A 13,338-nucleotide genomic window follows, 5' to 3' on the forward strand; every position below is an offset into this window, starting at 1 on the left:
GACGAATAAATTTGTTTGTGGGTCATTTCACCCTCAAATTTTTCCCTAACCTTAATCTTTATAGCAAAATTACATAATCTGTGATAATTTAAATCGTCTGTTTATCACGGCTCATTTGAAAAAGCCTCGTAACGAATATACCGAAAGAGCCTCAGTAATTTGGTTCCAATCACCTTTTGAATACGGCACCTGAATCCAAAAGCAACGCCAACAAATAGTAAATTCATATTTGTCAAAACACCTACGATCCTACGCTGTTATAAAGAAAATATTTGTCTCAGTTATGCCAATAGGCGAAGGCACAACAATATAAATACCGGGGCAGGGATATGTCGCGATGTGACATTTACTCTAAATATGAACAAGAGTTATTTCATATCTTACTTGAATGTTTCTATTTGCCAACATTATTATCAAGTGTATTAAAACCGACTTCATAAAAGAGGAGTTCTTGTCCCGGCTAGTATTTTTTTTATTAAGTGATGCAATGGTTAATTTACATGTCATCATCATCATCATCATCTCAGCCTATAGCAGTCCACTGCTGAACATAGGCCTCTCCATAATTTCTCCAGCGCGACCGGTTCGTTGCCACCTGCATCCAACGGGACCCAGCGGTTTTCACCAGGTCGTCGGTCCATCTGGCAGGTGGCCGTCCCACGCTGCGCTTCAGCACTTCAATTTACATGTACTTATCAAGAATACTAGATGCATCTTTCCTTTTTTTTTAAATACGACTCCCGCATTAAGGATTCCTTCTGACGATAATTACTACTTTTTGTCAAAAATATTGTCTAACTCACACACAAAATACAGTCACACCGGTCAGTAATCTCTGTAGACAATATCAATTTTGCATTTCCCGAAATGCCTCATCTAAAACTTCCCAACTCGGTGCTTAACCGAGCCGTATACGGCACCAGCTAGTTAGATACTGATTTCAATTGGATGATCCTCCGAATGTATCCCTAGACTACTATAGGTAAGTCTAGATGCCAAAGATTACTTGCCTATTGCCTATAACCTGCGTAACTATATGTAGACTGGATGATGGAGAATGGGTTTGAGTTGTGTTCTAAGTGGGGAAGCGATGCGATGAAGATATAGAGCTGATAGACTGTTAAATGGTGCGTTTTGATGAATCGGATATTTGTTCTTTGGAGATGTTATCAACATCTTTATGCAATCTAACTCCTACATTTTATGCAATCTAACTCCTGTTCCAGGCCTAATTTAAAATAATAGTCTAAACTAAACGCACATTTAGTTACAAATACATCCTAAAATTAGATTTCTTAGGAAGTTAATATTTATGTTTCAGCAAAAAAAAATAACACCAGCCTATAAAAATCCTGCTAGAGCAGAGGAGTAAAATAATAAAATTGTTCTCTAAACGTTCATCAGGATAAATCGCTTGAACGCACGGATAGCAAAGCCGTTAAGGTCACCAGGGCAATTTAATACTTTTTATCATGTTTTTTTTTCAATAATTTTCCATTGATTTTGTTTAAAAACTATCTAATTAGAAAATGAAAAAGTCAAAATTAAAAAAAAACCGGGTGGTAGAAACATTACCCCATATTGCCGTAACAGATCCGAGGCACATGCACTTACCTATTCGCGCCTGAAGAAAATAATATTTTTTAAACTCTAAATCCGGACATATCACAGCATAGCTTCGTGTACCAGGACATCTGACCTCACAATACACAACGTCACAGTGGCCAACCGATTACTGATTCGAAACGCAAGCAATCGCCGAGCACGAGATCGTTAGACTGTTGGAGCTACAGATTAGCTACAGATGCATTTTAAAGTAACCACATCGGGTCAACAAGGAAAGTACACAGACAGATTGGCGAGGCCCCTGAATGCACTGAGTTAAAATCAAATAAAAAAACATTGTATTGTTTTCTTTTCTTTTTTCTTAATCTTCAAAAAGAAGATTTTGAATTCGGCTGTACCTATTCAATCTGGATAAACCGATTTTGTTTGTATTTTTATTTAACGTGAAATAGCTGTCGTTTGGTCCAATGAAATTTTAAGCTCAGACTTTGAAGTCAATTGTTAAATTATATTGAGTAAAATTATCATTAAAATAAATGACTCTCGCAGTTAAAAATAATTTATATCGACGTTGCGGGGTGCATCATTGTAGGTAAACATTATAATTGTCTAGCTATCACGGTTCTTGAGATACCGCTTTGTGACAGACGGAAGGACAGAAAAACCGACAGCGGAATCACAGTAATACTTTTGCGTATGGAACCCTAAACATAGCTTGCATGAAGACAATAGCGCAATAAAAGTAATTATACAATTCTAAATGAATAACCATGATTCTAGTATAACTTTTTAATTACATCGTTTATTAAGAATGTCCATTAATTTATCATTGAAACCCTTTGAAATTGTAAAATATTTATCCATTGTCAACGTAATTGTTTGAAATGTAAACAATGCACGTAAGAAAACAAAACAAATTGATTACAAGAACAAATTGTCTCCATCAAGAATTGATAACAGAAAGGGGGGCCTACAATCGCGTCCCTAATAATAATGCTGTTGTGGGAGATAGATGAGGCTACTCCATGTCGTTCTCTGTCACGCTTTCACAAATGCAATAATATCACTTTAAGACGTAGCCGTACTCCCCCAGAACGCTCTCTTAACAATCAATTAATTTAAGACAATAAACCTCAAAATATCAATTATAAAACGCATAACTTGATTCGTTAACCAACATTCCGAATTCATAATTCAAAAGTTGTCCAAGTTCTAATTTTGAAAAAGGTTCTGTTCTATATTCAAAGTGTATTTCGTTTTAATTGGCTCCGATTCATTTTGGCGGGAGAGACCGTTATTTTAAAGATTGAATTATTAATTCTTTCGAGGATGGGGGTTGGGCAGTGGCTTCTATTAGAGTGCGCTTGATTGGTGTCCATTCTCTATTATAAAGAATTTTATTGACGCTCATAGAAGTCGTAAATAATACAGGTAAGGTGGTTAGCGAACACGTGGATAGAAAATAGTAGCCAGTTAATTTTCTACGGTCGATCCCACTAAATCATCATTTTAGCGTAAAGGTATACAAGGTTTCTCACTTAAATCTCCATTTGAAGAAGGTTTCCGTTTTGTATAGTATAATTGTTTAGGTATAGTCAGATAAGCATACTATAATACAGGCCAGAGTATCGGGTAATGAAACTTGCGGATTTTAAGTTATTCTTGTGACGTTGACTGATAGCAACTCCGCTGTGCTGGAAACAAACTTATGAAGGGTTTGACAATTTGACTGACCGCTAATAAAGCAATTGGCTCTCGAGATAATACAACAGCTTGTAACGAGAAATTTAATTCTATTACTTTGAATCAGGATGTCGTTTTATAAGACATCACTATTTCCTCTTGCATTATTAAAAATATGTTATTTAAAAACCTTTATTAAGTAACCATAATTTTGTTATTTTATTTTGCATTTGTAGTTGTTAATCGAAATGAGTCCAATTGACAACAAAATAATGTTTTGGGATTGCTAGGACTTTGGGACTAGGACGTGACACTGGGACCTTTGGAGACAAAACTTGTTTACGAATAACCTAAAGAAGAAAAGCCACAGGACCGAATTTAGTCTTTCGAGTCCAGAATCTTGAGAGCTGTGCTTGGGAAAGCATTTACAACTAACCTCTTTTAATTTTGACAGCTAAACAGTCTCTAGACAAAAAAGAAGACACCTATCAATCAAAGTCACGCAATGACGTGATCAAAACGAAAAAAAAATTCAAAAAATAAACAAAATTATACAAAAAAAATGCTAAACTGCACCAAAGGCAGTTTTATACATACGAACATCAGAACATAATAAACGTCAAATTGATCCGTTTCAGTAAAATGGGGAAACCATCATACATGTATACAGATACGGAATCTGAAGAAACATCTTGCAGCTCCATTGAGAACACGAAGAAGAAGAAGAAATTTTCGTAAGTTGACATGAATCCAGTAGATTTAAACATTAAATGAATTGCTGTCATAGTTATAGGTTGTGTTAAGTGAATAATAGATTATTAGAGAGATTTCTGGCACCCATGACACATGTATAATATTAGCTAGGGTTCCATGGACGACTTAGTCTGGCTAAGCGTCCTACCCCAATTAAGCTGAGTGCAATGGGCAAGAGACATAGTAGAATGACATTAAAGAAGGCCTATACCTGGATATATGCCATCCATCATTTGTCAGTATGAACCTCCACCTATTGATTCCATTCAAGATGATGTGTATGGTGAAGAATCACCTTTAAATAAATAAATTATAAATAAATAAATGCGGACAACATCACATACATTGTTCTGAACCCAAAGTAAGTTGCTGAAGCACTTGTGTTATGGAATTCAGATACAACGAAGGTACCACAAATGAATTTTTATATTGACCCGACCGGGGATCGAACCCGGGAACTCAGAGCTAGCGACACCTTGAAACCGGTGCGTACGCCACTCGACCACGGAGGACGTCGTTACACTTATTAGCTTAACGCTATCGCATTCTGATATACCTGATCCAGTTTTCGGCACTGAGAGAAACTTTACCCTTTAATATCTTCAAGTGGTAATCACAAAACCTCTTCAAATGATTTCAGCATCCTCAAATACACTAACGGCAATGTGAAGAAGAAGAAATGCAAGATGCACAGCAAGTCGGAGCCTGAGGACTCGGACTACCACAGCCGGAGCCGCAGCAGTCAGCGCGTGCGGTACAAGCTGCCCGGCATCCTGAAGAACGGGAATGTGGAGAGGGATCGGGAATGTGAGTGCGGTTGGAAATGTCGTTTTTGATTTTGGGCGTTTATCTGTAGAAAGAGTTTCTATAGTTTATAATCAAGTGACGTAAGTAATAATTTATTTGCATACTCTTGGGGGTTTATACCCAAAAGGTGAAAACAGAAATTTACTAGTCAGGCCCCGTTCTGTTTGTCCGAATGTCACCAGGCTGTATGTCATGAACCGTTCCATTTCTGTTGCTGCGATAACAACATATATTATGTGAAACATCAAAGTTCATGTTTAGAAATAACCCGAACATCCATAATTTTGATTGTGACTTTTTTTACAGTGTTAGTTTTTTTCAGCCAATTTGCACAAAAACCCTTAGCGTCACGAGTACGACTCGCACTTAACCGGATTTTAATTACCACAATACCCAAATCACCTTAAGAACATATACTTGATTATATTATTTCTGATTCTACCAGCATCTGAGGAGGACGAAGACAGCGAGCCGATACAGCCGCGCTCTCGGGACAGGTACCTGGTGGGGCGGGTCCCACGGCCGGCGGGGGCGAAGCCCGGCCGAGGCGGCGGCGTCGCCATCATCGTCAAGAAGAATATCAGTGTGAGTGTAGTTTTATGTTACTTCTCCCTGTTGGTCGCCTTTAGCCGTTTGTGTATATACTGATACTGTTTGAGGAAATTATGATTGGCACACACATATTTCTCGTCTGCCAACTGTTAAATTTTTGTCATAAAATGTTTTGTTTAAAGAACTTTTACTTGTAAGCTGGACTTTTTTGACGCCTTTTTATTGGCTCTTAATATGTTGTTAAAACTCTAGTTTCAAACTAGTCGAAGCTTGTAAAACGAGTACAATATATAAGTACTCGTATGTATGTACATATGTATACCCAGATGTCGAAAACTCATAACACAAACAATTTTCCTGGGTGGGAATCGAATTCGCGACCAACAAGACCAACACCAATTTACCTAAACTCTACCCTCCAACATTAAAATCAAACTGCTGATCATGTAATTATACCTAATACCTACTCAGTTTGTCCTCAATGCCGTCTGAAACAGAGAACTAAAGCTAAATCGTATGTCAGGAGGTCTGGCGAACACAGCCTCGAGGCGAGCTGTGCATGCGACTCCAAGATGTACCTAACTGTTAGGGCTGGTTCACACTTGGGAGAAAACGGTGTCCTCTTGTGTCTAATTTCGGATTATGGACATTGTGAAGATGATATGTTGGCTATGGTTATGGATATTTGATTGGAGATGGAAGGGTGATTGATGTTCGTTCGGATATTTTTGGATATGAATAAATATAGATAAGATAAATAGATTTTATAGTGAAAAAGAAATAATATTTCAGGTGGATGATTTAAGTTACTAAATTGTTGATTACTGGTGAAAACTATTGTGATAATCTTTGCTTCTGCATGAATTCAGAAAAAAATGAATTGGTATTTGTTTAGGATTTTTTATATAAAATAGTTTCGCAATTAATTTTGCCTCTTCATCTGCTACCGAATAAAATAGTGATGTTTTTATAATGCCCGTTGGTTAGTATAAATTTTGCGAAGTTGCTACGACACCTAGCTCCCGTAAAGTTTAAAACTAGTGTATCTTTGTATTTTTTTTTATTATCCATAACGGCCTAAAAAGATTTTTACTATTTATACCCAGTCACCATCCCAATTATAATTTCATTCGAATGCGAACCTGAATACAGCAATCAAGTGGTCTAACCGTCTATTCTACATTCCATAATCTAATTTACTGAGTAACTCCTCGTAGAATGTCTATAAAATATAATTTCAGTCAGTAGTTATGTAAATCGGCCCTAATGCTATTACGTCTATAGTTGGAGCGCTGAAAGCGTTAGGAAATGTTAACAGATTTCCTGCATTTCCTCTTAGGAGATGTTCCGTTTGCCAGTGAGTCTTATTTGTCTGTTTATTTTGTGAACATATTACATTTAGTTATAATAATTTATAGCTATTGTTCTGAACCCAAAGTAAGTTGCTAAAGCACTTGTGTAATGGAATTCAGATACAACGAAGGTACCACAAACACCCAGACCCGAGACAATGTAGAAATAAGAATTTTTACATTGACCCGACCGGGGATCGAACCCGGGACCTCAGAGCTAGCGACACCTTGAAACCGGTGCGTACGCCACTCGACCACGGAGGTCGTCAATTAATTTAGGTAAAGAATGGCAGGGTAACTTAGCCTTGTGTGGTGTAGTCGTAGTGAGTTCATCGGATGTTTTATAGTGCAGCAACTCTCTTGAGGAAGATTCATATTTGATCGTTATTTAAGCTGCGGAGTTAGAACCGGATCTCGACCGCATCAGCTCATAGTTTAGGACTCTACTGTACAGGATCCGTAAGTTGTCGGGCGAATGTCTTAAATCGTACCTAATGTATGGAAATTAGTTTTCCTCCAAAAAAACTATGTCGTAAACTTAAAAATAAGCAACTTAGCATGTAGCAAGGGTCTTTCAACCTTTCATATATATTTAGACCAGGAACATTTTATTCATTTTAATACGTAGGTCCGAAACACATGATAAAATATGTAGATGCAAAAGATAGCCTATGGTTTGTTCGAATCTTTTCCCCCGCGAATGGCGTCATAAAGTTTTGACCAGATTCTCAACCTTCAAACAATCCTAAAATCAACACGTACTATATTTATTGAAAAAGCTCTGACATACTCTAAGCTACGGTTACAAAAGAAATACAGAAAATAATTTTCCATTTTGCAAAATACCTGTTTGCCCAGAAAGCAATGCTTGCGTTCTTCCCTTGTGACTCGAGATTACTTTAAAATACGATCCAAGAAACAATAAACACATTTTCGCAATCCGCCATTATTGCAATTTACAGTCACACGAGCAGGTACATTGCAGTCATGACCCCCACTATTGATCCTCAGGGGGTACACCTGCAAACAGGGAAGACCCCTGAAGGTATAAAATGTAATACAGTTTTATTGGAATAACAATTGATTTTGAAAGTTTTTTTGCTATTTTATTTGGGAATTGTTTTCAGTTTAGAATGGGCTTTTTTCGATTGTTGAGTTTTGAAATTATTTAGGCATTTTATTTCGATACTGAAACAAGTTGATAAGTTTGACTTCTGCCCCTATAAACTTTGAGCCAATAAAAAATATTCTGCATTTGATAAATTTAACTTAAATAGGCCTAAAGCCTAAAACTAGCCTAAACTTTATGCTGTTTAAAAGACCTTAGCTCGGTCTCTTTGAAAAGATTTATAACATTGTGGATAAAAAACAATAAGCTCTAATATAACACGAATATTCAATAAAACATAACAAAATAACTGACTCGTGAAGGAATTGCACCTCCGACCTCCGATGCGACTCCCGCCCCCAAGCAGGGGTTGTAAAGCGGTGAGCGGGAGACAACCGGCGCTCTTCGCTACTGAGCTAACGAGCCCTGAGAATGCTGCACGAAATAACGACACACATCTCTAAGTCTAAAATAACGCAAAAAGAATAAAAGGATATTCTAGTTTTGAACTCAGGACGTTTTGATTGAAGCGGATGTATGTCGCTCTCTGCTATTGTGATTGCTTTCGATTTTGCGAAATTGGGGTTTAGTTCGTTGTATTGGCAGGATTGAGTGTTCATTTTTGGACAGATTTTTTCTCGACATGGAAACACACTTTTGACTTATTACAAAAAGACTGATTTACATGTTTGCAGAGATCTTTTGTGTTTTTGCTCTCGATACATATATTTGTGCTATTGTTATTGTTTCAGACCCTCCAAGGCCAGCAGAGTTCCACAAACAGTGCTAAGCGTCGGAAGTCATCACATCGACGGCTGTCAAAGAAACGTTCTTACTGAGTAGGTATTTATTATTGTATTTATGTAAAGAATTGCGTATTTTAGTAAAATCGGTAAAAATCGGTGGACGGGGTTTCAGCAGGTTGGCAAAAGAGTCCTGTTAGAAGAGAATTGTGATCATTATAACGCCATTGCATACACTATTGCACTGTCAATATGACTGCATACATAGCCGAGTGATTTGATTGCCACGTCGAATCTCCTGACCGTGACCGGGTTCGAACCCCGCATACGAAAAGCATTTGTGTGATTTATGCATGCTTTTTCTGAGTATTCGTCTAAGTCTTGGTGTATTTGTGATTGGAATGTTGGTGATATGCCCCGCAACAAAAGGACTAAATTCCTTAGTGCGGGACGCAGCATTGAAAAAAAAAAACGCCTTTATCTTTACTTTATTATGAAATTATCCCAAAAAATATTAAATGCCTCAACAGTTCCAAAAAATAATGATATCGTCTCCAATAAAAATAAACGGCAACCTCTCAATAAAATATTTTCAATACAAAAGGTACTGAATACCCAATTATTTTTCCAGTTACCAGATTTTGTATAACTGTAACGACTTCGCACGCATGGACGGAGGTCGGCGCGGACCGGCCAGTTACCGTCAACGATAATTGGTATATTCTCATAATTTTTCTGTCATGAATGAATAGTTTTAATAAACTTGTCTATTTAATTCAGGATTGTTTTTGTTGTTTTTTTTTTGTAGAATAGCCCTTTTCTTTTTCTTGGTTTCCCTTGGCGGGGGAATCCTCATGGACACTCACTTTCACACACTTTCTTGGGAGTGGAAGTGGATAGTGTCAGACTGACTGACTAAACCTGAACCGCCGTACAGCGACTCCCCCATTCGGCTCAGCATCTTAAGCCAAAAGATATTTCTATGATCACGTGACTTTGACCTGTCACCTCCTTACATAGCGTCCTATTGAATTTAGCGAATGCTTGGCTAGAGACCTGTTAGTTTTTCAAGCATGATGGTCAGTTTTAAAGTGTCCAAAGTACAAGTTTTGATGTAATTATTCGTATTTTATAATTTTAAATGTGCGTGTGGATATTTTTTTGGCACGTTTTGTAACCTGAAAGCTTGATACGTCTAGTGAGATGTCCTTAAAGTAGGCGAGAGAGTAAAAAGGGATATATCAAAAGCATTTATTTTCATTGGTTACAAAAAATATATATTTATCAAATAATTTGATTATTTAATAATTTGCGATTTAGACGAAGCATAAAAGATCCAAGTGAATTGAAACAACATTTTTTTGCCGTAAAGAATCCTGCTTATCCCCCAAATATAACCAGCGTGATAATACATTAACATACCTATTTTCTTAGCGCATGAAATGAGCTGCCCCATGAATATTAGACGTTCCAGATATATTGCCAGTGAAGTCTTGAAAGGTACTTTATGTCCCCCCAGAGGAACGGATAAAACGGTTTCAACTGCAAAACTTTTACAATGGATACACGGCTCTCGAAATAGTGTAATCGATAAATACGTCTACACCTCTAGGGGATGAATATGTGGTATTCACTTTGGAAATGTTTGAGAAATTCGTCTTTTTTTAGATGGAAATTAGATGAAAATTGGTTAATCGTTATATCTGAAAATGATAATTGTCTGTCACGGTGACAGACAGACGGACGGACGGCCAGGCAGCGGAGCATTAGTTATGGAGTAATCTTATGGCCTTCTAGCCTAAGCGATATTGGAAAGCTTTATGAACAACTAGCTGTTGCCCGCGACTTCGTCGGCGTGGTTAGAAGATATAAGTTATGACTTTTTCTTCGCTCCTATTGGTCGCAGCGTGATGATATATAGCCTAAAACCTCTCTCGATGAATGGTCTATTCAACACAAAAATATTTTTTCAATTTGAACCAGTAGTTCCTGAGATTAGCGCGTTCAAACAAACAAACAAATAAACTCTTCAGCTTTATATATTAGTATAAGTATATTAGTATATAGATGCCAACGATATCTTCGCTACGTTTCATCGATTTTTAATTTCTCGCGCGGAGATTTTAATATTACGATAACTCATTACCTATTCACTTTTTTGGTGTAGTGTAAAAGGCAATTTTGTTCTATATTACATGTATAATATATCTAACTTATTTATTTGGATAAGGATTAATACTGTATTATTAAAAATAGGTTCGTAAATAACCCATAATTTTACTGTATTAAGAAAACACATAAAAATGGTTATTGTCTATCTTCCAAGGATAACCCATCCTTGGAAGATAGACATATACCACCGCGGACTTTTTTGAAGATTTATTAAAGAGGTACAAACCCGCCATACATTGTTTTGTTGTAACTCAAAAGGTTTTGGCAGCGTTCTCGAGGAAAGCTCTCGAATGGCTTAATTTTTTCCGACATGTTTAACTAATATCGTTGTAATATTGTCAGTTTACACAAAACCTAAACTTATTATACACTAAAACCTTCCTCAAGAATTGCTCTATCTATTGTTGAAAACCGCATCAAAATCCGTTGCGTAGTTTTAAAGATTTAAGCGTTCATAGGGACATACAACATGATGACAGAAAAAGCGACTTTGTTTTATACTATGTAGTGATTAACGCATTGGGATCTATGACTGGCTGTCCAAGAAACAAAGATGTCTTTGAATTTTCCAATCATACATACAACATTGTAGATATGAAAACAAATAAGAAAAATATTTTCCAATCGAATTCAATACCAATCGGGTATCTAATAAAATTGAAGATAAAAACATAAAGTTGTGTTCGCGCTCTGAATATTTGATATTGACAGATAGTGAGGGGCTGATTGAGAGCTGCTCGTATGCTCGCTGTTTGATTGACTCCATTCGTACGTTCAGAGTAACAATGGATAAAAAAAGCAATGGGGGAAGAGGCAGTCACGTGACGCACGCGTGAATATCGTCTAATGATGATCAAGCTTAGCTTTTTAGCTGTCTGAAAACTGTGTAACAATGACAATAAGGTAAGTGACGATCCAATATCAATCTGTCATCATTTGACAATAATAACCACAGTACGTTATCTTGTTGCAAAGTTTATCACCATAGATTTTTCTTTTGTAACAAAAAAAAACTGCTCCCTTGTATTTGGGTGTACATAATTTATTTAATTGTTTAAATGCGATTCTTTCGGGATGGAATGTATTCCTAGTGACAGGGGTTGTAAAACATTTTTCTAAGTCATATGCACCATGACACCCAGACTCAGAACAAGGATCAGCATCGTGTATCACAAAAATGTTAGTCTAGGCTATATTTGCAGTCAGAATGTTCTCCTAATGGTATCATGTGCGTAGACTAAATGCCACTTCCTTCACCTTTCTTATGTTCTATATCATATACGTTGTATTTACAAATTGGATTGTATTAACAGGGAGATGACGTTTATTTGGCCACTTGATACGACGCGACCGATTCACAAATACAAACTTGAGAGCGTGTTTAAGAGAGAGAATAAATGGAAATAAAACTTAGGTGAAGGGCACGTGTATACTGTCATTGTATTTTGACCTTTAAATACTGCTACTTAGTAGCTTAATTAGAATATTCTTATATTTTTGCTTGTTTGGTGTTTCATAAAGTGGGCAAACTCACAGTTTTGGAGGTGGATACAATTTTAAAGGTTCTGTAACCTAAGAGTAAAAACGGAATTCAAGAACGAAAACTCTGCTTTCTGTCCGTCCATTTGCCACAAGGCTGTATCTCATGAATCATTGTAGCTAAGAGAGTTAAAATATACAAACATTACGAGCTCAACTTGACAAGAGATGTTTTTTTTAATTATTTTTCATAAGAAAATATTTCAGATATATATTCTGCACTAACACCGGCTTTCAGAAAACCTTGTTTCACACATTACATTAGTTCGCAACTTGCAAGCTATGTTTCCATGTTGAGAAACCTTTGTGACACATATTACGGCTAATGGAGATGCATGCTGCAGGCATAGTGCTACGTTATTTATGAGATCAGGAGGCCTACTTCCACCACTCGAAGTAAGTAAGCAACTGTGGTGTGGAAGAAAGATACCGTGCTACGCTATGCTACGCCGCGCTACGAAGTGCTACGCTGTGCTACGCCATGCTACACCGTGCTACGATATGCTACGCCGTAGTAAGTTGCCTTGCTTCCGCAGGCGGTATGGAGACGTGGCGGTTGTTTGAAGCACAGCTTTGTTAACGATATTGTTCAATTACGAAGTTAGTTGTTATAGCTTACTTAAGCTTCGTTTGGACTTTTTAACTCCTGAAGTAAAAACAACGGGGCCTTATAAGTTTGACGTGTATGTGTGTGCCTGTGTGACGCAACATGGTTTTCAAATAGATGAACGGATTTGATTTTGTTGGTTTTTGATAGGTGAATTAATTGGGTGTGTCTTAGCTATTTTTTATGGAAAACAGACCAAGATAGCGTCTATAAAATGGCGGTGGAGTACATATTTCTTGCAATTTCTTTGATATTTAATCAACGAATGAACGAAACTTATATTTCTAGGGGAATCAAAAAGATACGGTCATCACGCTTATTTTTGTTTATTTTTTGGGCTTGAACGCACTAATCTCAGTAACTACCAGACCGATTTCAAAAAATCTTTCCGTATTAGATGACCCATATGTTGAGTTAGGTTAAAATATATCAACCATCACTTTAAGATTAAAAGGA

General features: G+C 36.9%; 1 protein-coding gene across 1 annotated transcript; it reads left to right on the forward strand.

Moving 5' to 3' along the window:
- The first annotated feature begins 3,719 nt into the window (after nucleotides 1–3,719).
- LOC113494369 lies at nucleotides 3,720–9,346 on the forward strand. The gene is made up of 5 exons (XM_026872681.1): nucleotides 3,720–3,983; nucleotides 4,643–4,809; nucleotides 5,255–5,394; nucleotides 8,574–8,660; nucleotides 9,196–9,346. Exons 1-4 carry the CDS (start codon nucleotides 3,892–3,894, stop codon nucleotides 8,658–8,660), a joined length of 486 nt encoding a protein of 161 aa, XP_026728482.1. The 5' UTR covers nucleotides 3,720–3,891; the 3' UTR covers nucleotides 9,196–9,346.
- Nucleotides 9,347–13,338: the final 3,992 nt, after the last annotated feature.

The sequence above is a fragment of the Trichoplusia ni genome, chromosome 5 (genome assembly GCF_003590095.1).
Source record: "Trichoplusia ni isolate ovarian cell line Hi5 chromosome 5, tn1, whole genome shotgun sequence".
In the NCBI taxonomy this organism is placed as follows: Eukaryota; Metazoa; Arthropoda; class Insecta; order Lepidoptera; family Noctuidae; genus Trichoplusia; species Trichoplusia ni.

What these genes read in the sequence shown, in the direction of transcription:
- LOC113494369 (XM_026872681.1), top strand. Translation starts at nt 3,892, where the DNA reads ATGGGGAAACCATCATACATGTATACAGATACGGAATCTGAAGAAACA. An exon ending in AAGAAGAAGAAGAAATTTTC is followed by an intron (nt 3,984 to 4,642) that starts GTAAGTTGACAT and finishes AAATGATTTCAG; the next exon opens with CATCCTCAAATACACTAACG. An exon ending in TGTGGAGAGGGATCGGGAAT is followed by an intron (nt 4,810 to 5,254) that starts GTGAGTGCGGTT and finishes TGATTCTACCAG; the next exon opens with CATCTGAGGAGGACGAAGAC.